This window comes from Dermacentor silvarum, chromosome 4 (genome assembly GCF_013339745.2).
Source record: "Dermacentor silvarum isolate Dsil-2018 chromosome 4, BIME_Dsil_1.4, whole genome shotgun sequence".
Classification (NCBI taxonomy): Eukaryota; Metazoa; Arthropoda; class Arachnida; order Ixodida; family Ixodidae; genus Dermacentor; species Dermacentor silvarum.
The window spans coordinates 110,588,257-110,611,015 of NC_051157.2; the positions used below are offsets into that span (position 1 = coordinate 110,588,257).

The 22,759-nt window shown below is 45.5% G+C and overlaps 1 protein-coding gene across 1 annotated transcript in view; it reads left to right on the forward strand.

Annotated features, from left to right (window-relative positions):
• Positions 1 to 18,786, forward strand: part of LOC125945000 (isatin hydrolase-like) — a 73,131-nt gene extending 54,345 nt beyond the window's left edge. The window contains exons 4-5 of the mRNA XM_049666516.1: positions 16,702 to 16,966; positions 18,295 to 18,786. Of these exons, the coding sequence (XP_049522473.1) occupies positions 16,702 to 16,966; positions 18,295 to 18,609 (580 nt within the window). The 3' untranslated portion in view covers positions 18,610 to 18,786. The remainder of the gene's footprint in view (positions 1 to 16,701; positions 16,967 to 18,294) is intronic.
• Positions 18,787 to 22,759: the final 3,973 nt, after the last annotated feature.

Genomic DNA, 22,759 nt, shown 5'->3' on the forward strand with positions numbered 1-22,759 from the left:
ATCTGACCCCATTGGCCGGCCACACGGTTTCTGCCCTGACCACAGAACCTCCTTTGGGCCAGACTTCCGTCGTCACCCATCGCATTCATACCGCCACCTCAATCGCCTTCATACCGCCACCCATCGTCACCTACCGCCACCTCAACCAGATTACCAAGAAGGATGTGTATCCTCTCCCGCGTATTGATGACGCACTGGACTGCTTGCACGGCGCCAGATATTTCTCTTCCATCGACCTGCGCTCAGGATACTGGCAAATCGCTGTGGACGACCAAGACCGCGAGAAGACCGCCTTCGTGACTCCTGATGGCCTCTATCAATTTAAAGTGATGCCTTTTGGCCTATGTAACGCCCCTGCTACTTTCGAGCGCATGATGGACTCTCTTCTTCGAGGCATCAAGTGGTCCATATGCCTTTGCTACCTGGACGATGTTATCGTTTTTTCGACTACGTTTGAAAACCATCTCACTCGCCTGTCCACCGTCCTTGATGTTTTTCGCCGCGCTCGTCTTCAGCTTAACTCGTCGAAATGTCGCTTTGGGCACCGTCAAATCTGCGTACTCGGCCACCTTGTTGACGCTGCAGGCGTGCAGCCAGACCCTGACAAAGTCCACGCGGTTAGTCAGTTCCCTACTTCACGGTCGGCCAAGGATCGATGTCCGCAGTTTTCTTGGCCTGTGTTCATACTTCCGTCGTTTTGTCCAGAACTTCGCGGAAGTGGCCCGCCCTCTAACTGGCCTACTCAAGAAGGACGTCGTTTTCACTTGGGGTCGTGACCAAGCGGACGCCTTTTCATCGCTCGTTGCCATCCTAACGAACCCACCTGTTCTAGCACATTTCGACCCGTCAGCCAGCACGGACGTTCGTACCCACGCCAGTGGCCACGGTATAGGCGCCGTCCTTGCACAACAGCAGCACGGCCTCCACCGCGTGGTCGCCTATGCAAGCCGCCTTCTGTCGCCATCGGAGCAAAATTACACTATCACAGAACGCGAGTGCTTAGCACTCGTCTGGGTCATCGCAAAATTCCGTCCGTACCTGTATGGCAGGCACTTTTCAGTTATTACAGACCACCATGCGCTTTGCTGGCTCTCCTCGCTCAAGGATCCTACTGGTCGCCTTGGCCGTTGGGCACTCCGCTTGCAAGAGTACTCATATTCTGTTTTCTACAAATCTGGACGGCTTCACCAAGACGCTGACTGCTTGTCACGATACCCGGTCGATCCCCCTGATACACTGGAAGATGAACCTGACACCTTTGTTCTGGCCATTACAGACTTCGTCCACATAGCTGACGAACAGCGCCGCGACTCATCTTTGCGGCCTATTATAGACGGTCTCAACTCACCACACCCTGACCCTTCCCTACGGATGTTTGTGCTCCACAATGACACCTTACACCGCTACAACGCCCGGCCTGACGGCGCTGAGCTCTTGCTTGTTGTTCCCGCGCATCTTCGCTCTACTGTTTTGCGCCAGCTTCACGATGCACCGACGGCCGGACACCTAGGCGTGTCACGCACGTATGATCGCATCCGTACGCGCTTCTTTTGGCCTGGTCTCTACCGTTCTGTGCGACAGTACGTTGCGGCTTGTGACCACTGCCAGCGACGCAAGACTCCTGCCCTACTGCCTGCTGGCAGCCTTCAGCCCCTCGACATCCCTGATGAACCATTTTTCCGGGTGGGACTCGATCTTCTAGGGCCTTTTCCCATGTCGACCACTGGCAATAGATGGGTTGCAGTCGCTACTGACTACGCAACGCGGTACCCTGTTACACGGGCACTTCCCACCAGCTGTGCTACTGATGTAGCCGATTTCCTTCTTCACGACGTCATCCTGCGCCACGGTGCTCCTCGTCAGTTAATCACGGACCGCGGCCGCTGCTTCCTGTCTAAAGTAGTCGACGACATTCTTCGTTCTTGCAAGACCAATCACAAGTTCACCACTGCGTACCATCCACAGACAAACGGCCTTACTGAACGCCTCAACCGTACTCTCACAGATATGCTTGCTATGTACGTGTCTGAGGACCACCGAGACTTGGACATTAACTTGCCTTTTGTGACCTTCGCCTACAACTCTTCTCGTCACGACACAGCTGGCTATTCACCTTCTTATCTACTGTTTGGCTACGACCCACCATTGCCTATCGACACCATACTTCATGCTCACGCAGACACATCCTCTGCCTATGCTCGTGATGCTCTTGCCCGTGCTGACATCGCCCGTCAGGTTGCCCGCGATCGCTTGTCGGCTTCACAGGTCAATCAAAAATGTCTCTATGACCGCCGACACCGGGAGGTGAACTTCCCTCCAGGATCGCTCGTCTTGCTGTGGTTCCCGTCACGTCGCGTTGGCCTATGCGAAAAACTCCTCTCCCGTTATGCTGGCCCTTACCGCGTCGTACGCAAAGTCACTAATGTGACTTATGAAATCGCTCCGCTAAATCCTACGTCGGCCTCTACAACAATCGCGAGTGACATAGTCCATGTCTCGCGTCTTAAACCGTACCACTCTCGGCCCGGGCCCTAATTGCACCGGGACGGTGCTTCTGCCGCCGGCGGGTAATGTCACGAGCGGCGATCCTGTGGTCGGTGCTTGGACGATGACGACGACGACGGGTGGTTTTTCTGGTGTGCACGCGCTCCCCTGAACGATTGCTGCAGCGTTGTGCGCCTTACCCTGTAAATATATCCATTGTATATATATTCTCCCCGTAACAATATAAAGATTTATTCTAGTAGTTTAAAGAGCGTCATCACGTGACATCCCCAGCCCGTTCGACCTGCTTACGAGAGTACAGAAGAAAATGAGCATTACTGGGTTTACTACACCTTCAGTGAGACAAAATTATTTGTTATGATGAGTCTAGGCAACAGAAAATTACGCGTTCGATTACTTTCTCTATTATATGATAATTGCTGGTACTCACTGGTTTCGAGGCTACTCCTTTTCGGCCGTAAAGGAGATCGGCGAACTCCTCTTCCAGAAAAGACCGCTTCTGAAAAAGAGATCGCTCCCCGTCGTGTGTCTGCGGGCGAAACTCTTTTTCGGGAGAAGTCTTTTTGCTCAAAAGACTTTCGAGTGCCCGTGTGACAGGGGTATAAGATGACTGATGGGTTATGGCTTTAGTAACTTGAACTACTTGCATTCACGTCGCGATTAACGGCAACAATATGACGTGCGGTGCAAACGCGCATTTTTCGGCCAGAAATCCCCCTGATGCTGTGGGTGTGACGATAAGAATGTGTTCAATGTCAATCTCGATCTCAACGTGTCGAACTTACCAATATATATATATATATATATCATGAAGATCGAACTGAGAGCACAGGTAAAGGGTAATAATAGTAATGATAATTTCTGGGGTTTTACATCAAAAAATCACAATATGGCTATGAGAGACGCCGCATTGGAGGGCTCCGGTAATTTCGACGGCCTGGGGTTCTTTAACGTGCACCCATAATATCTATGTACACGGGTGTTTTATGCATTTCGCCTCCATCGAAATGTAAGCCGCCGTGGCCGTGAATCGAGCCCGTGTCCTCGAGCTTAGCAGTCCAACCTACCAAAGCCACTAAGCTACTACGGCGTGCAGGTAAAGAATACGCGAGAAATATACACGATAAAAAGCAAGACAAGCCAAAATAAATGAAACGCTCTCAGTGAAACATTGTGTACGTACGCCTCATTTCACAATTACGAGCGAATGTCAGGAAACGAACGTGATGCTTTACGGATGTGCAACTCGTCTTTCGCCTTGTTGTGTTGCAAGAGCGCAAGCACTAAGCGAATTTTATCATGGAAGTAACTTAGGAATATTTATTGCGTATGCTCGCTGGTTCGTACACAGCAAGTATACCTACTGATAAATAATTACGTACTTGTAGGTACGTAATGAAAGAGGCAACTAATCACCAGAACACAAACTTTTCATGTTTTACTGATTGAAGGTGACTCTTTTAGGGATATGTAGAATCAATAGCGATATTTGTAGTGCATCAAATACAGTAATTTTCAATACGATATTCAACTCAATATAATGCAAGCAAAAACACTGGCATGCTCCATGAATGCTTGTTAGTTTACGTAAAAAATCACACGTTAAGCAATAACTATGATATCATGAGAAGTTACATGTTGGTAATTTCAGAGAGGATTCACGGATTATTAAAACAAGGTTATTGCAGCAATGACTTTTGCATAACAAATGAGTAAATTGCTAGGCCAGTAGTAGCTATCTATTCATTTCAATGTAGAAAAAAATATATTTGTTCACCTTTTTTATGTTTGCTTATCTATTGGCTAATATAGCTTTTCTTTCGAATGGCTGAATTTGAAACAAGCTACGCTCACGGTGAACCTTAATGTACAGTCTGTTTCACACTTAGGGGAAAACTCGGAGCGCCTAGCAAGGCGCTCCGAGTTTTCCCCTAAGTGTGAAACAGACCGTACATCGTGCGCGGAGTTTCCATTGAAGGATTGTTTGTGTACGCTATCCAGCAAGGATTGTTTGTGTACGCTATCTCTGAAGCGAAATAGGCCAACAATATTGCGGCGTTAGGGCCGTCTCTGCTCCTTCTCTTGTTTCCCTTACACCTTCTCACTGCGCTCTGTTCATAATAAAGTAATGTCGTGGCTAAAAATTCATGAATAAATACATATGCATATGGCACTAAACCACTACTGACCGTGAGTGAAAAGCGCGTAGTGGTGAGCGAAGCGGTCACTGCACGCGCGTAAGTATTTCGCTTAACTTCGCGAGTAATTTACTTTTTTCGTTACTCTTATTCTTGCAAGCATGGCGCTATTGGCCGAGTACCCATGCGAATGCCATTTTTTACGTTCTTTCCTTGCGCGGGCTCGTTTAGTGCGTTTCTACGCACGCACAGTTAGCGCATTCCCGTTCCCGAACTCTAGCACTGGAGCTAGTCCGCGCTGAGGTGTTTGACATGTTAGTTTTTGCATTCTCTTGCTGCCCAATCACAAAAACAAAACTCAAAGATGGGTAAGCTCCATGCAGCACCACACTGTTGAAGTTAAATAGACTTTAAGTGCTTTGCGTGGAAACCGAATGCAAAAAAACACTACAGCGCGTATCAGACGACCCTCGCTACCCGCGCGCTTGGCGAGTGCGAAAAGCCCACGGTTCCGGAGCAGCAGCGGCGCGGCGCGGCAGTTCACAGAAAAAGGCCCTCGCCGGAGCCGGCGCTTTGGACACTCCCCTATTATTCTAGGGCACTCTACCGATGCTGTTCCTTAAACGCAGCGTGCTCTTCAGCAGAACGAACCAAACGCGACCTCCCCATCTGACTGCCGGGCCTGAACTGGCGGGAAACAGAGAGCGCGAGGCGAGCGAACACGCGATCACACCATTTCCCTCCTCCGTAGGGAGAGGACGCCGAGCATTTGAGATGTCCACCGACCCGCTGCCGATGCCATTCCTTCAATGCAGCGTGCTCTTCGGCAGAACGAATGAAACATGGCCTTTAAATGCGAAGCATTTCTTGGCGAACATTTGCTACTTTGACAGCATCTATCTATCAAGACAGATAGATAGATATATAGATAGATAGATAGATAGATAGATAGATAAATAGATGTCAAGAGGAAACAGGCCAACCTAGAGCCAGTAAGGGTAGAAGCAGACCAGTTCAGGCTGGTGCTCGCAAAACAAATATGCAGCTTTAGAAAATGAAGATAAAGACACCATAGAGGTAATAAATGAAGCCGTAACTAGGCTGATCTCAGAAGCAGCAATTGAAGTAGGAGGTAAGGCATCAAGGCAACCAGTAGGTAACCTCTCCCAAGAAACAAAGGACCTAATAAAGAAACGACAAAATATGAAAATGTCCAACTCAAGAGATAAGATAGAATTCGCTGAACTGTTAAAACTGATCAGCAACAAGAAAGTAAGGGATATTCGAAATTATAACGTGGGAAAGATTGAGGAAGCCGTAAAATATGGACGCAGCATTAAATCAGTAAGAAGAAGGCTTGGAATAGGACAAGGACAGATGTATGCACTGAAAGTAAGTATGGTAATATCATCAGCAATTTCGATGACATAGTAAAAGCAGTGGAAGAATTCTACACTGACCTGTACAGTGCCCAAAACAGCCAAGCTACTTTCATTCGAAATAGTGATGAACCGGATACAGAGACTCCTTCTATAACTAGCGATGAAGTTAGAAAGGCCTTGAAAGACACGACCAGGGGAAAAGTTGCTGGAGAAGATGGAATAACAGTAGATTTAATCAAAGATGGAGGAGATATCATGCTTTAAAAGCTTGCGGCCCTTTATACGCAATGCCTCACAATTTCAAGTGTACCAGAGAGCTGGAAGAATGCCAACATTATACTAATCCATAAGAAGGGATACGTTAAGGAATTGAAGAATTATAGACCCATTAGCTTGCTTTCAGTATTGTATAAAATATTCACCAAGATAATTTCCAATAGAATCAGGGCGACACTTGACTTCAGCCAACTAAGAGAACAGGCTGGCTTCAGGAAGGGATATTCTACGATGGATCATATCCATGTCATCATTCAGGTAATCGAGAACTTTGCGGAGTACAATCAACCTCTGTAAATGGCCTTCATAGCTTATGAAAATGCATTTTAATCAGTAGAGATACCAGCACTCATAGGGGCATTGTGTAATCAAGGAGTACAGGAGGCATACGTGAATATCTTAGCAAACGTCTGCAAGGATTCCACAGCTACATTGGTTCGCCACAAGAAAAGTAGAAAGTTACCTATCAAGAAAGGGATTAGGCAATGAGACACAATCTCTCCAATGCATGCTTAGAAGAAGTATGCACTGCATGCTTATAAGTATTCAAGCAAGAAGTATTCAAGGGTTAGGAGTGAGGATCAACGGCGAATATCTCAGCAACCTTCGGTTTGCAGATGACATTGTCCTATTCAGCAACAATGCAGACGAATTACAGCAAATGATTGAGGCTCTTAATCGAGAAAGTGTAAGAATTGGGTTGAAGATGAATATGCAGAAGACAAAGATGATGTTCAATAGCCTGGTAAGGGAATAAGAATTCAGGATCGCCAGTTAGCCTCTACAGTCTGTAAAGGAGTAGGTTTATCTAGGTCAATTACTCACAGGGGACCCTGATCACGAGAAAGAAATTTACAGAAGAATAAAATTGGGTTGGAGTGCATACGGCAGGCATTGCCAAATCCTGACTGGGAGCTTACCACTGTCGTTGAAAAGAAAAGTGTAGAATCGTTGCATTATACTGGTGCTAACATATGGGGCAGAGACTTGAAGGTTAACAAAGAAGCTCGAGAACAAGTTAAGGACCGCCCAAAGAGCGATGGAACGAAAAATCTTAGGACTAACGTTAAGAGACAGGAAGAGAGCGGTGTGGATCAGAGAACAAACGGTGATAGCCGATATTCTAGTTGACATTAAGCGGAAGAAATGGAGCTGGGCAGGCCATGTAATGCGTAGGATGGATAACTGGTGGACCATTAGGGTTACAGAATGGATACCAAGAGAAGGGAAGCACAGTCGAGGTCGGCAGAAAACCAGATGGGATGATGAAGTTAGGAAATTTGCAGGCGCAAGTTGGAATACGCTAGCGCAAGACAGGGGTAAATGGAGATCGCAGGAGAGGCCTTCGTCCTGCAGTGGACATAAAATATAGGCTGCTGCTGATGATGATGATGATGATCTATCGATCTATCTATGTATCTATCTATCTATCTATCTATCTATCTATTTTGCCGCCTACGACTTTGTGCTCTCGTGGTCGTTTCGTTAACTTGGTATGTAACAAAATTGGCATACTATGACAAGAGTATATGATGAACATAAATGATAAGTCATGACATAAATGTCATGGCATGCGTGTCATATAGGTCATGACAATGACCCAGCGAAAAAGATTAACACTCAAAAACCACTGAAATAGGTTCGGACATGAGTACTAAGTTCAGGAAACACTAAAGAATGATGGTAGAAGTCATAGTCATGAGCATGACTGAGGAAAAATGACAGTTACTCAGCGAAAAAAGATTAACACTCCGAAACAACTGAAATGGGTTCGGACGTCGGTACTAAGTGAAGGAAACACTAAAGGATGGTGGTAGAAGTCATAGTCATGACTATGACTGAGCAAAAATGTCAATGACGCAGCGAAAAAGGATTAACACTCAAAAACAACTGGAATGGGTTCAGACGTGGGCACTAAGTGAAGGAAACACTAAACGATGATGGTAGAAATCATAGTCATGAGCTTGACTTAGCAAATGTGACAATGACTCAGTGAAAAAATATTAACACTCAAAAACCACTGGATTCGGTTAGGATGTGGTTCTAGGTGAAGGTATAATGGTCGATCCCGTACCGAGAAACATTCATCCGGTATATAACGAGGGCTGAAGAATCGCACGGGCTAAAGCCATCCTTGAAAGAGTTAATCCGTACGGGGCAGATACCCTCTTCGTTGACGCGGCCAGATACGGCAGCGAAAACAGGTTTGCAATCTCGATCGTAGACGCGCGAGGAACGCTGATTATTGCTGCGTCCGTTTGCACTAAGCACGCAAAAGAGGCGGAGGAAACCGTGATAGCCTTGGCCCTTTACACTGCCAAAGGCCCGACGACTGTTTTCTCCGACTCACTCACTGCCGTCAGGGCCTTCTCGTCAGCCCTAGTGTCTAAGCACACGGCTAGCCTAGTAAACAAATCTCTTCAAAATACTGCGGACAACAAGACAGCAGGTCGCCACATCGCCTGGTTCCCGACCCACGTTAAAGGAGTAGTTAATCAAACGGGTTGCAACCCCAACGAGCAGGCCCACAGCCTAGCGCGTGAATTCAAGAACCGCGCCCGGGCTAACGGTCCAGCTCTCTCACAAGATTGCTCCCCTAAAGACCCTCTTACCACCTTTAACGAGATCACAACCCACTACAGACTTAGCAGGAGGAAATTCCCTCGCCCTCACCAAAAATTAAACCGGGCTTAGTCTGTCACGTGCTGGCTCTTACAGACGAGATCGTACCTCACCCCCAGAGAGCTCAATCGGATAGATTGCAACTTCCCGCAATCGTGCTCCAAATGTGGGCACGAGTACTGTTGTTTCGACCATATGCTCTGGCTGTGCCCGTTCAACGCGGGCTCTGATCATCACGACATGTCCAAATGAGACGCCCTACTGCAAAGCGCGGACTTTACGCATCAACGACAGGCCGTCCAGAGGGCCCGTGACGTCGCCGAGAGCCACCAGCTCCCGGTTCCGTCATGGGCGGAGCCACTTGATTCGGCTCCCCCAATCTTTTTCCTCAGGACCTTTGCATAAAGTTCTTGTCAACTGTCAGGTGAAGGAAAAGGCTAAAGTTGTTGCTCGAAATCATAGTCATGACCGTGACAGTGCAAAAAATATAATGACTCAACGAAAAAATATTAACACTAAAATCACTGAAATGGCTTAGGACTTCGGTACTAAATGAAGGAAACACTAAAGGATGGTGGTAGATGTCATAGTCATGACCATGACGTAGCAAAAATGATAATGACTCAGCGAAAAAACATTAACACTCAAAAATACTGAAATGGGTCCGGACGTGGGTACTATGTGAAGGAAACACTAAAGTATGGTGGCAGAAGTCATAGTCACGAGTATGACTAAGGTTTTCACCCTAAGGTCTCTTAGGTGTAGCTAAAGGAACTCCTGGGGGCTCATGACATGAATGTCATTACATGCGTGTCATGTAGGTCATGAAAGATCGGCGTACGTGTTGGTGCTCTCATGGTCATTTCATTAACTTGGTAGGTTCCCCGCACACTGCTTCGCATAATATCGATTCCCACAGGGCGTGGGATCTGCCGGCTTTTTCCTCCTCCAGAGGGAGGGGACGTCTGTAATTGGCTGGGGGTATGGTCTGATCGCGCGCGCCAGCTGCGGGCCCCTCGTCTACTTCTTCATGCATATAAAGCTCCGCTTAAAATGGCGCGTATAAATGAGCAGACAGTGGCTGAATCGGTTAACGTAGTGGTCTTGCAGCCGGACGAGAAATTTTTATTTTTGCACGGCTTGGGTGTTTTCGTACGCCAACATCAACGCCAGCATCAACTCCGACCCCGACACGAGTGAAGCAATAAAAGCTTTGCTTGAAAATTTGATTTCACTAAGAGCTTCGAGCTTTAGGGCGGGTTATATACCAGTCAGTTGTTTTGATTTATGGAAAGCTGTTTAATACTTAATCAGTCTCAGCCAAGGAGGTTAAAAAAGAACTTCTTTCAACCTTCTTGGTCTCAGCACATTGACATTCTTTCAAAAATCTTGTACGGTTGCTGTTAACACACTTCTCGCCTTCAGTGAACACAGCTCTCTACGTGCATCGCATGACGGGCGGTTCCATTGCTCCATTACTGCCATTGCCATACTGTTCGAGATAAAACTGAAAACTGTTGTTTCTTATTTATAAAGCACGTTTCTGGACGTGAGGAATGATCCTAAGATGTAGCTCCACAACATACTAACTTCGAGTTCAAAGAGCTACGAATACGTGCCTTTTAATTATTAATTATTGCGATAGCAATTGTATGGACACTCCAAGCGGCTTTCGGCCATCAGCGTCCTCGCTGCCATCGCTGTCGCCGTCGCTGTGAGGTTCCATATAAAATCCAACAGCGATAAAATCGTCGCAGCGAGCCTATTGCTGCATGTGAGTGAAGGCGTGCGAATGAGGCGCGCTTTTCACAGGGAGCGAACGCACGGCGGAGAGCAAACGCGACTTCTTCCGTCGCGCGAAAGGCCGTGAGGGAACAGGAAGGAGGGAGGGGAGGCGACGTTAAGCTGCCGCACTAAATACGTATCTTGCGACCGGGCACAAGGAGAACTGGCTACTCAATTTCCCACGCGAAAGGAGGAAAGCGGGAAGGCAGGGCGGGAGGGAGGGGTAGCAACTTCTGCTCTGCGAGCAACTGCGTACTTGTACATTGCGCGGCGTCGGGCGGTAGCGCGCACAATATCTTGAAAGTGATCTGCAACACGGCTCCTACCTTTCTATGCACTGTGATTCAGCTGCTCAGTTTGCGTTGAAGCGATAGACCACACGAACACTCTCTCGCTGCCATACCGCGCTTGCTCACGCCAGCGTTTTGAAAGCGATTGTATGCGGATTGAGTGTGATCTGTTTATGTTTGCTAGGGCGCACTGACACCATGCTTGTTAATCAGTTAGTAAGCGAATTGTCCAACTTTATACAGCCGATAAAACTACTATCCTTACTCCGTGTCGCTCACTACCAATTTGCTATCGCAATTGATGCTTCGCCTTTCGGGTGAAACTGTTTTTTTTTGTTGGGTGGTCACTTACGCAATGATGCTGGGTGAAACTGATAACCCCGAAGGTGATCGATCGAGAATGCACCTTGTAATTTCGAAGCAGCCACGCGTGTATGAATATAACCTCTGCGAGTACCGTCAGAGTAAGAAGTCTCGGCCGTAAGCAAAAATGAAACAGAAAAAAAAAAATAAACCGAAAAAAATTCGAGCACAAACTACAATGGAGTTGTCTAAGTATGCGTAAGCCTTGTGCCACGTGCTTGCTCATGTCCACGCCGCGCGGTGTCATTATCAATCTTATCAAACTTGATCCGACCAGCATAAACACTTATCAAGCTTTATATGGTCGTTATCAAACTTAACGAAATACCATCCGCCCCTTATTAACCCTTGTCTGATTTTATCACATTTCTTTCTTTCTTTCTTTCTCTTTTATTCGAGACAATTTTCATACAAATTATCGGACTAGATCTGTCCCTTAGCAACCTTCATCGGCTATGAACCTCCGAGTGTGTATGTCCAGCGAAGCTGTTGCAAAACCACAACTATAACTGCTGAGGGGGGTATGCAATGCTCTATTTATGGCTGGGATACTCGTTTTGAGCGTGTTATTTATGGAAACGTATGTTATTCTGTGCGTTGGATGGGTGATTTCAATGAATGTATGCACTGTTCGCTTCACGTTTCTGAGCGCTTGTAGCCTCAGCCTTACGGGGGTACGAGCCATTGCATTTTTGCTTGCTTACGGGTGTATGAGCCGTTGCTCACGGCAGTGTGAGCCATTGTTCACGGGAGTATGAGCCATTACGTTCATCTTACGTGACAAATGGACAGGTTTCCTCGTTGGGTATAGGAATATAAATGCTTACGCATTTTTACGCATTTAAAAAAGATAGACAAATTTCACTGTGGTGACGGTTCATGCGGCTACTGTGCTCTCGCTAAGAGAAGGTGCAAGGAACATAACAATTTTGCGGTATGTCAGGCAGGGCGGCCATGATGATGATTAGTTATTGGTATGTTAATCGTCATACGTCATGGTAAGAGTTGGCTTGTCTCACCCAGCGGTGCCATACACGCTAACGATGCATTTTCATGTGCGACAGTGCAAAACCACCATCTCCAGGACAAAATCTCTTCACACAACGCGAGAGCCGTTTTTTGTTTAATAATTATATTAATGTTATTTAGTGTAGCCTCCGGGCCATACAACATTACTGAGTGGAACTATACAACAAGACATTCCGATAAATATAAACAAAATACATGCACTGAGCCTCGTTATTACACGCAACAAAACTGATACTACTTATACAATGTTAGCTAAGGCTCCGCGTAAATTTTTATTATCAGAAATGGCCTCGATTTCTGAAGTAAGGCGGTTCCATTCAACGTTCCTTGTTTCGCCGAAGCAACAATGACGTGAACAGTGAAAGATGCGCTTTTGGGGGGCAGCAGGAAGCTGCAACACATTCAACTTTGTCGCGACACGTTCTCTAGCAGGAACACGTGTACAATACACTGCAACACTGACGGTTTATAGAACCTCCTCTCGATAGACATCCGTGCTAAAAGCGGCACGCGGATGACGGATTACATCGTAAACTGCTCCTTTTCACTCTTATCTCTCGCACGCAGTGGTACATCGACACCGCCATCCTGTTTTTTTCCAATGCTAAAGAGCCATCGCTTGTCGCCAGGCTTTTCACCTTCCTGTGTTTCAGCTCGTGCATTGCGCTTTGCTCAACTTCTTTGCCCGTGGTGCTTGTTCATATCTACATAGCTCACATAAGGAATTATTTTTTCGCTGCCACCAACGTTCCCCTGTTCGCCGCCTTTCTAACGACGCGGTCGGTTCCAGCACCTTTTGGCAGAAAGACTGACCTTGTTACAGAGACTGGCTGAGAATGGTACTTTTTTCCCCCGACTGGCGTGTATACGTTTTGTTTATTACCATACATTTGGTTGCCTTTGCCAAATGACGACGCTCATGTCGTGTTGCACTACGTGCTTTCTATGCCCTTTCCCACATTAAGTTAATACCTGCTAAGAGCTGCAGATTGTTCAAATGAATGGAAAGGCACACTCAGTTCGAAGCAGAAAACAATGGTTGTATCATGAGACTGCAGCGAACACACAGGCAACGAGGATACAAGGTAAAGGTAACACACAGGCGCGGACTCGCAACTGACACACAAACACACACACACACACACACGCATATATACAGGGTGTTTCATTTTAGCTGCACCAAATTTAAAAAAATAGCTTGTGGCAGATAGCACAATTATAATCCTTCATCTAAACTACTCGATGACACAGCCATTACTTCCACGAGAAATCAAAACGCCTAATTGAGTAATTAGCATAATTAAGCTAGTTAACTTTTTAATTAATGATTTTACGGCACATCTTTCAATCTACGAATTATAGATGCTGAGTTCGCAAGGTGTATCCACATGGAGCGAATTCTCAGGACTGAACCAGTTTCGAGATATTAATTTTTAACGTGTCCGACGAAATGTATGGGCGTTCCAGTTAACTTTTTGAGGAAAACGCTGTTTTATGCATTGAAGCACAAAGTTAACTGGAACGCCCATGCATTTCGTCGGACACTTTGAAAATTATTATCTCGAAACTGCTTAGGTCCTGAGAATTGGTTACAAGTGGATACACCTTGCGAACTCAGCGTCTATAATTCGTAGATTGAAAGATGTGCCGTAAAATCATAAATAAAAAGTTAACTAGCGTAATTATGCTAATTACTCAATTAGGCGTTTTGATTTCTCGTGGAAGTAATGGCCGCCTCATCTTGTAGTTTAGATCAAGGATTATAATTGTGATATCTGCCACAGGCTATTTTCACAGATTTTGGTGCAGCTAAAATGAAACACCCTGTATATATATATATATATATATATATATATATATATATATATATATATATATATATATATATATATATATATATATATATATATATACTCGCCACAACGGCCAGCTGAGGCTCTCAGAGACAGATACAGGCAGACAATCATGGAGCAGCACTTTTACTTGGCCGTAGGGACCAACTGCCGCGGCTGCTTTCCAGCTCCTCAGGCAAGATCGACTATGTGACGTGGGTGCATTCCCCGGAGCGGGCATCATGATGGTGATGGCCGCTGTTGATGGCAGCGCCCCATGCTGCCCCTCCACTCTCGGCGAAATGAGAGGGAATAGCCCAGGACGATGATAGGGAATTGTGTCCAGGACGATGTCCTGAGGTAGTGACGGCGATGGTTTCCCTGGTCGGGCTGAGGCGCCATGGCCTCGTATCGCAGCAAGTGTAGGCGCAGCCAGCGCAGGATAGCAACGGCGGCCTCCACAGTGGCGGGAGACTGGAATGCCGGGTGCGACGCAGCTGGTTGATGGTAGCGACGGCCAGCCACGAATGGTGCAAAACGCCCGCCTGATGTGTGCACCGGGGGATTCCTGCATGCCTCTTTGCAGCAATGCAAATGTGCATGGAAAGTGAAATTGCTCAAACCTCGTATGTGCCACTGTGTCCTTTCGCTGGTGACATGACTTGTAGTAGCCGTTCTGGCCTCGAAAATAAATAATCCATAGCCCTTCAAAACGAGTAATCGAACCGGACAAGCAGGAAATCTTTAACACAACTACTACCTCCTCGGCTGTGGCTAAGGTATTGAATTACATAAAAGCTGAATTAAACAAATAGTGTATAGAGACTCCAAATTTGAAGGTCATCTCAGATGCTGCGCTGCAGTAACGTCGGGCCTGTAGGTGCTCGGATGTTGTTTTACTGTACCATGGAAAAAAAATGTAACTGTTTTATCAAGTTCTCTAAACTTGCGACACCGACCACAACGCAACCTCCCCTTGATAATACACAAAAAATGAACATAAACATGATGCACCAATACTTTCGGAATCAAATATGTTCAAATAATCGAACGAACCACCTCAAATTATAACAAAAGGACTTATACTATGCTGTCACTAAACTGCTGCCAATAAAGAGTTCTATAAGGCTATAAATTTATGTTTAATAAATCTAGCGTACTTAGACACGGGGAGTCTGAGAGTGATAATGTCTATCCATGCACAAAGTTTGAATTCCAACCTGAATATTACTATTTCACATAGAAAGCATGAAATAGTAATATTCCCAGTAAATTACAAAGAAGAAGGTTCGAGAATTTATTTTTCTAACCTATTTCTTCTTTACTATCACACAACTATAATATACTTTTTAGTATTGGTTAAGTATTGGTTATAAATTTAGATACCCGTTTCTATTAGGTGCCAAATGTAAGAACTTTGGCGCAAACCTAACCTAACCTAACCTAACCTAACTGCTGAGTTTCTATGTAATTTCGGTGGAGACCTTGAAGTGACAAATTTAAGTGAAAATAACTACAAAAATAGAAGTACAAGGTTCACACCGAGACCACAATGCCATCGCAGTACACTACTACTGGGACTTGCCTATACTTCAGTGCAGCTTCAGACATTCACGTAAGATCTAAAGCCATTCTGACTGTCGGGTACGTCGGTTCAGGTGCGATAACTGGAAAGAAGATTGAACACGCAACACTTAGGCGGCAAGGTTTCGAAGAAAAAAAGACGGAACTTATCTGAGGAACTTGGTGAGGAACAAAACGAAACTCAGCAGTCCCTTATAAAGAGAAACTCGCGTTGCGCCGACTGTTCTGTAACCGCCTTCTAGTCGACAGCTTGTAATCGAATGCCCCTCTGTACGCACCTCTGGCCTCACGTGCGTTCATGTGCACTGTTATATGTTCAACGAGCGCTGTACAGGAGGCGAGAAGGCAATTCGAGTGTGCAGCTGAAATTTCTGCCGCTGTCCGGTCAGAAGGCTACAAGTTGTAACGAAGGTTCACATGATAACAGATGCGCACCTGTATCAATGTTTGCTTTAGCCCAATGCGCGCCCCCAAGCTCTGTACATGACCATGCAGGTTTCTAGGCGCGAAAACGCTCCTATGTGCTAGCACGCTAGTGCCCAGTCGGGTCAGAAGATGGGCACATGTGCCTCTAAATGAACGCTGGAATTGTTGACGCCGAATTGCCACATGCGCTGCTGAAAACTGTTTCTTCCGCTCACTAGGGTATGTCACGTTGCTGTTTCAAAGTTTCATCGCTGGTTGCCTATAATCTCTTGCGAAGGTGACCACCATTGTGGGCGTTGTTAAGAGCTGTGTCTGCAACAAGGACAGGCGTAAGAATACTGGTATGAAGCAGACGTTTGCCTGTAGCGCATATTGCTGAACTAAGTATATCTATAGAGTTTCGAACATCGCGTGGGCACTCGCTTTCTTTTTTGTGCTTTGTCCACGTACTGATTTTTCGTTTTGACAGGGTCCAGGTTGACAACATCGCGGAGGCAACCCATGGCGGTACACACATAGATGCGCCGTTACACTTCCACGAAGGTGGCTGGTCGGTGGCAGACATACCCATTGAACGGCTTATGTACGTGCCCATCGTGAAGCTAGACATTCGTCGACAGGCGGAAGCTGATCCCAACTACATCACCGCCGTGTCCGACATACAGGACTGGGAAAGGCGCTACGGAAAAGTTCCCGCTGGCAGCTTCTTTCTTCTGCAGACGGGACAGTCAAGAGTAATTTCTTTCCAACTTGTAAATTGTTTTAGGGAACGCATTTTGGATATTACCAGTAATATGTTAAGCCTGTTCGATAAAGAGCATGTTTTACTGTACATGTGAGTTGGTATAATCAGATTTTACTATCGGTGATTCTATTTTCCGCCATATAATTTAGCTTCGTAAGCTCCACCATATAATTTGCTTGTTGATACGTGCTAGTGATGAGCGCTAGTGCCACTCTCAAGCGTATAGGTAGGGCAGTCGCTAAAAAACGTCTTGCACTGTTTTTGTACATCAGGTTGTCAAGGCGTTGGATGAGATGAACATAACATCAGGTGAAGGCGACATGCTAAGGTGATTTCAATGCAGTATGCTTGCATTCTGTACTAACAAAAAAGTACCTCCAATTCACCAAAACACATTGCGGGGCTAGTAGGTGATGCATTTCTTGCTTTCTTAAAAAAGTAAACCAGCGCTACTTTTTTTGACGAGAACGCAGAAAAACATGACAGGACGCACGCTGACGGGTGCCTTGATTCTTGATAAATGTAACGTGTGTCTGTTTCAGCAAACACACTTGCAGTCAGCGCCCATCCGGTCCTGTCTTTCTGTGGCCTCTTCAAAAAAAAAAAAAAGTTGCGCTGGATTACTGTCTTAAGAAAGAAAAAGCTCCAAGTCAGAAATCTTGGTAACCCGTACTACATTTCCGTGCTCCAAGATTTATAGGCAGGTGTTACTTGGCTTTTTTTTTTTCTTTGCGGTAGGTGGTTATGTGCTTTTTAATTTTCCTCGGTATGATCGATTAGACATTGTGCTCATCCAATCAATTTTTTTGTGGACAGTCTGCACTGCTGTGTCGTCTCTTATCTTTCTTATGCAGTTCTACTTATTTTGATATGACTTGTAATGGTTGCTATGCTGTGTGCTATTAGCGATTACTAATCGCCATTTTAAACCAAAATTGTTTTAAATGGTGCCGAGTCTACACATTACCCGTTTTATTTTGGCGTTCTTTTGTAGTACCTTGTATTCTTGTGTCTATTTCATTCGAATAATGATGTGGATAGATATTTATAATTTGTTTGTACGTGCTGCGCAAGCGTCAGGTGGGGCTGTGGAAGGAACCGGGACATTACATCTGCGCACAGGTCCACGAAATAAGGCGTAGAGAAATATGAATGAGAGAAAGAAAAAGCTATGAAAAAAATCACAGTTAAGGAGTAGATAGGCGGAAACACGCAGAAAAGTGACACGTAAGTAAGACATTCGCGATAAAAGAAATTAAAGCGTGTAAAACTCAAGTGACCAATTAAACTGTGCTCTTCGTTGTGGACAACTTTCAGTTCTGGCCCAATCGAACGGCTTACATGGGTCTGGATGAGAACGGAGACCGACACTTTCCTTCACTCGGAGCAGAGGCAGCCACGTTTCTGACGACAGAGCGAAGTCCGTACGCAATCGGCGTGGATGCGGCGTCGCTGGATCATTACCCGGAAACCAGCGTGCACCTGATACTCGCTGTCGCTAGCGTGTACAGCATCGAAAATATGGCCGATCTATCTTTGGTGCCTGCCACGGGGGCACTGGGCATCGTACTTCCCATGAGAATACCTGGTGCCAGTGGGGCTCCCACCCGCGTTGTGGCGACAATACCATGATGCCGACAACCTGACACTTTCATCCTATGCTCGTCTAAAGATCTCGTGAAATAGTTTCTGTATTCGGTCCCTGGTGCCGAATTCACAATGTGTTTTGCTTGCAAATTATGTTGGCGATGGCTGGCCTCCTACGCTAGCAATATGTCCAATATAGCAAATGGCTTGCACCTACGTTTACGAAAAAAAGCATCGGAACGTTTTCCTGAATAAAGGCCATGATAAATTAAATTCGAAGAAACCGGATGTACCTGTTGTTTTCGAGAACACTATAGCATAAATTTTAGGTCATGTTACGCGTGTATAGATTACTGGTTAAAAGGCTGAGCTAAGGTTGCTGGATAACACTTCTGGGATTGCAAAGGAAAATCCATACCGCGGGGCTTGAGCCCAATCTTGCTAACCCATGAATTTCCGGAAATATATGAAAAAAGTTAAAATGAACGAATAAAGAAGAGGCATTTTTCGACATAAACTTGGCAATCTCGCCCCAACTCCGGCTGACGTCACGGACCTTTCAGGCCTCTTCTCAATGCTTGTTATATGCATAAATAAACATATATTGCATTGCAAATGAAAACCACAGAATACGCATATTGGAAACCGTTTGGGATATCATTATTTTTTTGCTTACAGTGGTTATTTTATATGTAGATATTTCAATATTCCTTGCGTAAAACAGCGGTATGAAGTCGATAGGTACTAAGCATTGAATTCAGAACGGGTACTTTGACCTTCAGTTTGAAAATAAATTGTGGGCATCTTCTTTTCAATTTTCGATCCGCATATAAACTACCACAGTGTGTGTGTTTGGGGAACGTCATTGGAGCATATATTTGATACATTTCTTTGACGCCTATTTCAAATGTAGTCTTGCATAGGTTATAAAAGGCGTCGCTATACGTTATAAAGGGCATCGATTGCGATAGCAAACTAGATGACTGCTATACGAACAAAGGGTAGTAAATTTATCGGCCATATAAACTTGTAAACATAAGCACACTAACTAAATTAACAAGCATGGTGTTACGCACACACAAGCAAACATGAACGCATCTCACTCGATGACCGCGAGAACTCGCTGTCAAAACGCTGTAGTGAGTAAGCGCGGAACAGCAGCGAGCGAATTGAGCTTCGTCCCGCCACTCGCATCAACGCGAACGAAGGCGCGAAAACACAGGGAAGGGAGGAAGCTCTCTTCCCCCGCCGCATATGGCTTTAAAGATAGGCATAGTACGCGGACTCCCCCTCCCTAACACCCCCCCCCCCCCTCCCTCCGGAGCTTTGCGGTCCGGCGGGCGCGCGGGGTCCCTGGAGCGGTGCGAAATAAAATGCGTCCCCCGCCCCTCTCCCTACCCTCCCCCCGGAGTGGGTCGCGCGGCTTGAAGACGGCTCCCTTTCTTCCCGCTTCCTGCCCTTGCGTGCACAAAATTGAACCGCGATCGCTGGCTCGCCCTCGGATCCTTTCACTCAAACATAGAGCATACGGCGCGCGGCAACAATTTTATTCGTCGTGGCATTTATACGGAATCTCACGGCTACAGCGATGGCAGAAAAGCGAGTGGTAGTGTCCATGTAATTGCTATCAACATAAACATTTTCGCTATCGTGAAAAAAGGTTTAGCAGAGCTTCCCTTAGAATTCTTGCTATAAAATTTTGCAGCTTCGTAATGTCCTTCGATCACCTTCCCACACTATTTTTCAAGGACAAGTCCAAAAATCTTACGTCCAAAATAAAATGTGAACTGCGCGCCACGGGGACTTTTTGGAGGCGGAGCGTTGTGGCCTCGCCCCACTCCACCGTAGCCTTCGCAGTGCATGGCATTGAAGGAGGAAGGGGAGGGGGAAGGGGCAATCAAGCACAGCGGACGACGTGTTTGATTGCCGTAACTCAGCTTTACTGAACGCACTGAAATACTTTTTGAGGCAAAGTGATTCGGAAATAGCCTATTTTCACTTCAAATGTATATATCTACTTCGATAATAAGTGGTTCGGGGCCCCTTTAAGACGAAAGCCTCATATGCCTCATCGTTCAGTTGACCTGCAACGTCCTTAAGCGAAAACCGCGTCATCGAAGTGAAATTGCACACAATGACCACTCGGTCCAAACCGGCATCGCGTCTTACCTCTATGCAAGCGCTCAAAAAACAATTGTGGTGGTTTGCGGGTCACCGTCGTGATCGTCTTCTATGAGTAAGCAAGCAACGCTCAAGCAACAATTTTCATGATGCGCAGGTCACCGTCGTCACCGTGTTAATTAATGTTAATTGACTCCGGCACTCGAACTCTTGACCTTTGGCAGTTGCCGAACCCTCCAGCTTATGTGGGTGTCGTACACACCACCTTTGGTAATAAGGCGAAGCTAAGTAAGGCACAGGTAACTAATATAAAGTTAATGAAGGTAATCAAACCCACGGCCTTTGATGTTACCTAAGGCGAGGTTAATTAGGTAGTGTCAATTAAGGTACTAGAACCCGCGACCTTTGCTCGAAAAAAAGAACTAATCAGTAGTAACAACGTATTTGAATCAGAACGTCAAGTAATTAATTGAATGTCTCTTGAGCGCGCAGGCTTTCGCCTTCACCATCTTTGGCGTATGCTAAAGTGGCTGTCAATTTTTAGGACAGCCCGCCACACACTTCGTGGTGTGGCGGTGAATAATATTTCTGTAGCATTAGTGGAATTCCTTTGCGATAATATTTTGTCAGCAAAAGAATTTCCTATTGTATATTGGCCCTCTGCTGACGAGTCCACTAACGACATTTCTAGGCTAGAACGACATTGGTAATGTAGAAAGTTTGTCTTGGAACTGAAAACAAAAACGAACATCGCGTTTTTCCCGTTAGTGACCTTTGGGGTCTTTAGATAAATACAATACAATTCGTGGAATAACCGCAGCAGAAAGCGTTTAATAGTGCTCATGAAAAGTTGAGTACACAATTTTCAGTTATATTCTGTCCGGACTGGCGATAGCGTCATCGTCATGGTATATTTATCCTGTCACACTTTATTCTGCCTCCACATCTCGTGCAGTACGCCCTCACTAACTTCGGCGCTACGTATCATTCGGGAAACAAAATGCATTTTGTAGTTTTACTTTTCTCAGATAAACTTAATTTCTACGCCATATGGGTAGATGCTGTGCTTAGTCGATTAAGTTATCTATCCTGCCTTTGCATATTTTGCAAGCCATCGCTAACTTAGCGATAGATATCTGCTGTTAACCACGAGCAATTTGGCCTTTTTCTTGTCTCACTTAACATCCTTTTCGTGCCAGACGCTTGCATGCTATGCTTAGTCGACATGGGACAAAACACCTGCGACAACTTTAAGGGAGAATATCCGGCTGCATGTACGGCAGTGCTGTAGACATAGAGCACCCTGACATCAGCTTCTGGCAGGACGACGCTCAGGGTTCCCAGAATATTGGTACACCTTATTTTGGAATATATTATGATACCTCGAATACGCTGAAATAATATTTGTGGCATAACGCTCAGCCTCAGGTGACAAAGTAAGAAAAGGAAGGTGGATAGGCTAAACCACAGAATACAGAGTAAAAGCAATTTTCGTGCACTATAAAACACACTGACCAGGCTATGTCTTCAAAGAGTCCATAGATTCCGCATTGTTGAAGAACAGGCTAAGAATGAATAGCTGATATGAGGAAAACGAGTGTATATTTGTCAACATAACCGGCATTTACCATGAAGCTTCCCTAAGTAATTTAAAACTAGTGTAACATTTTACCAAAATTCACTTAAGAAATCAGGTTTGTGTAATGGAAATTTTTATTCGTTACAATATAGCCATTTTTTTCATGCACGTCTTGGGGTGTGGCGGAATATTGCCGCAGGTTCTTTGTCGGTGACCATTCTGACGGAATCATCAATGTCGCCTGATTGTCATCTTGTCAAGATTAATAACACTCGACTATTTCAGAATAAAGTAGTTTTATTCCTTACATGCAAAGAATATTCTAACAGCTTTTAGCGGAAACTGTTTAGTTAAAGGCATTACAATCTGAGCTTAAATTAAATTATAATTTATTTAAATTGAGATTTAAAATTCCTCGGTACTGCATCGCCGGATACTTGGTCTGCAGGTTTTATGAAGGGTTCATGGACGACAGGCTGCACAAATGTTGCATTA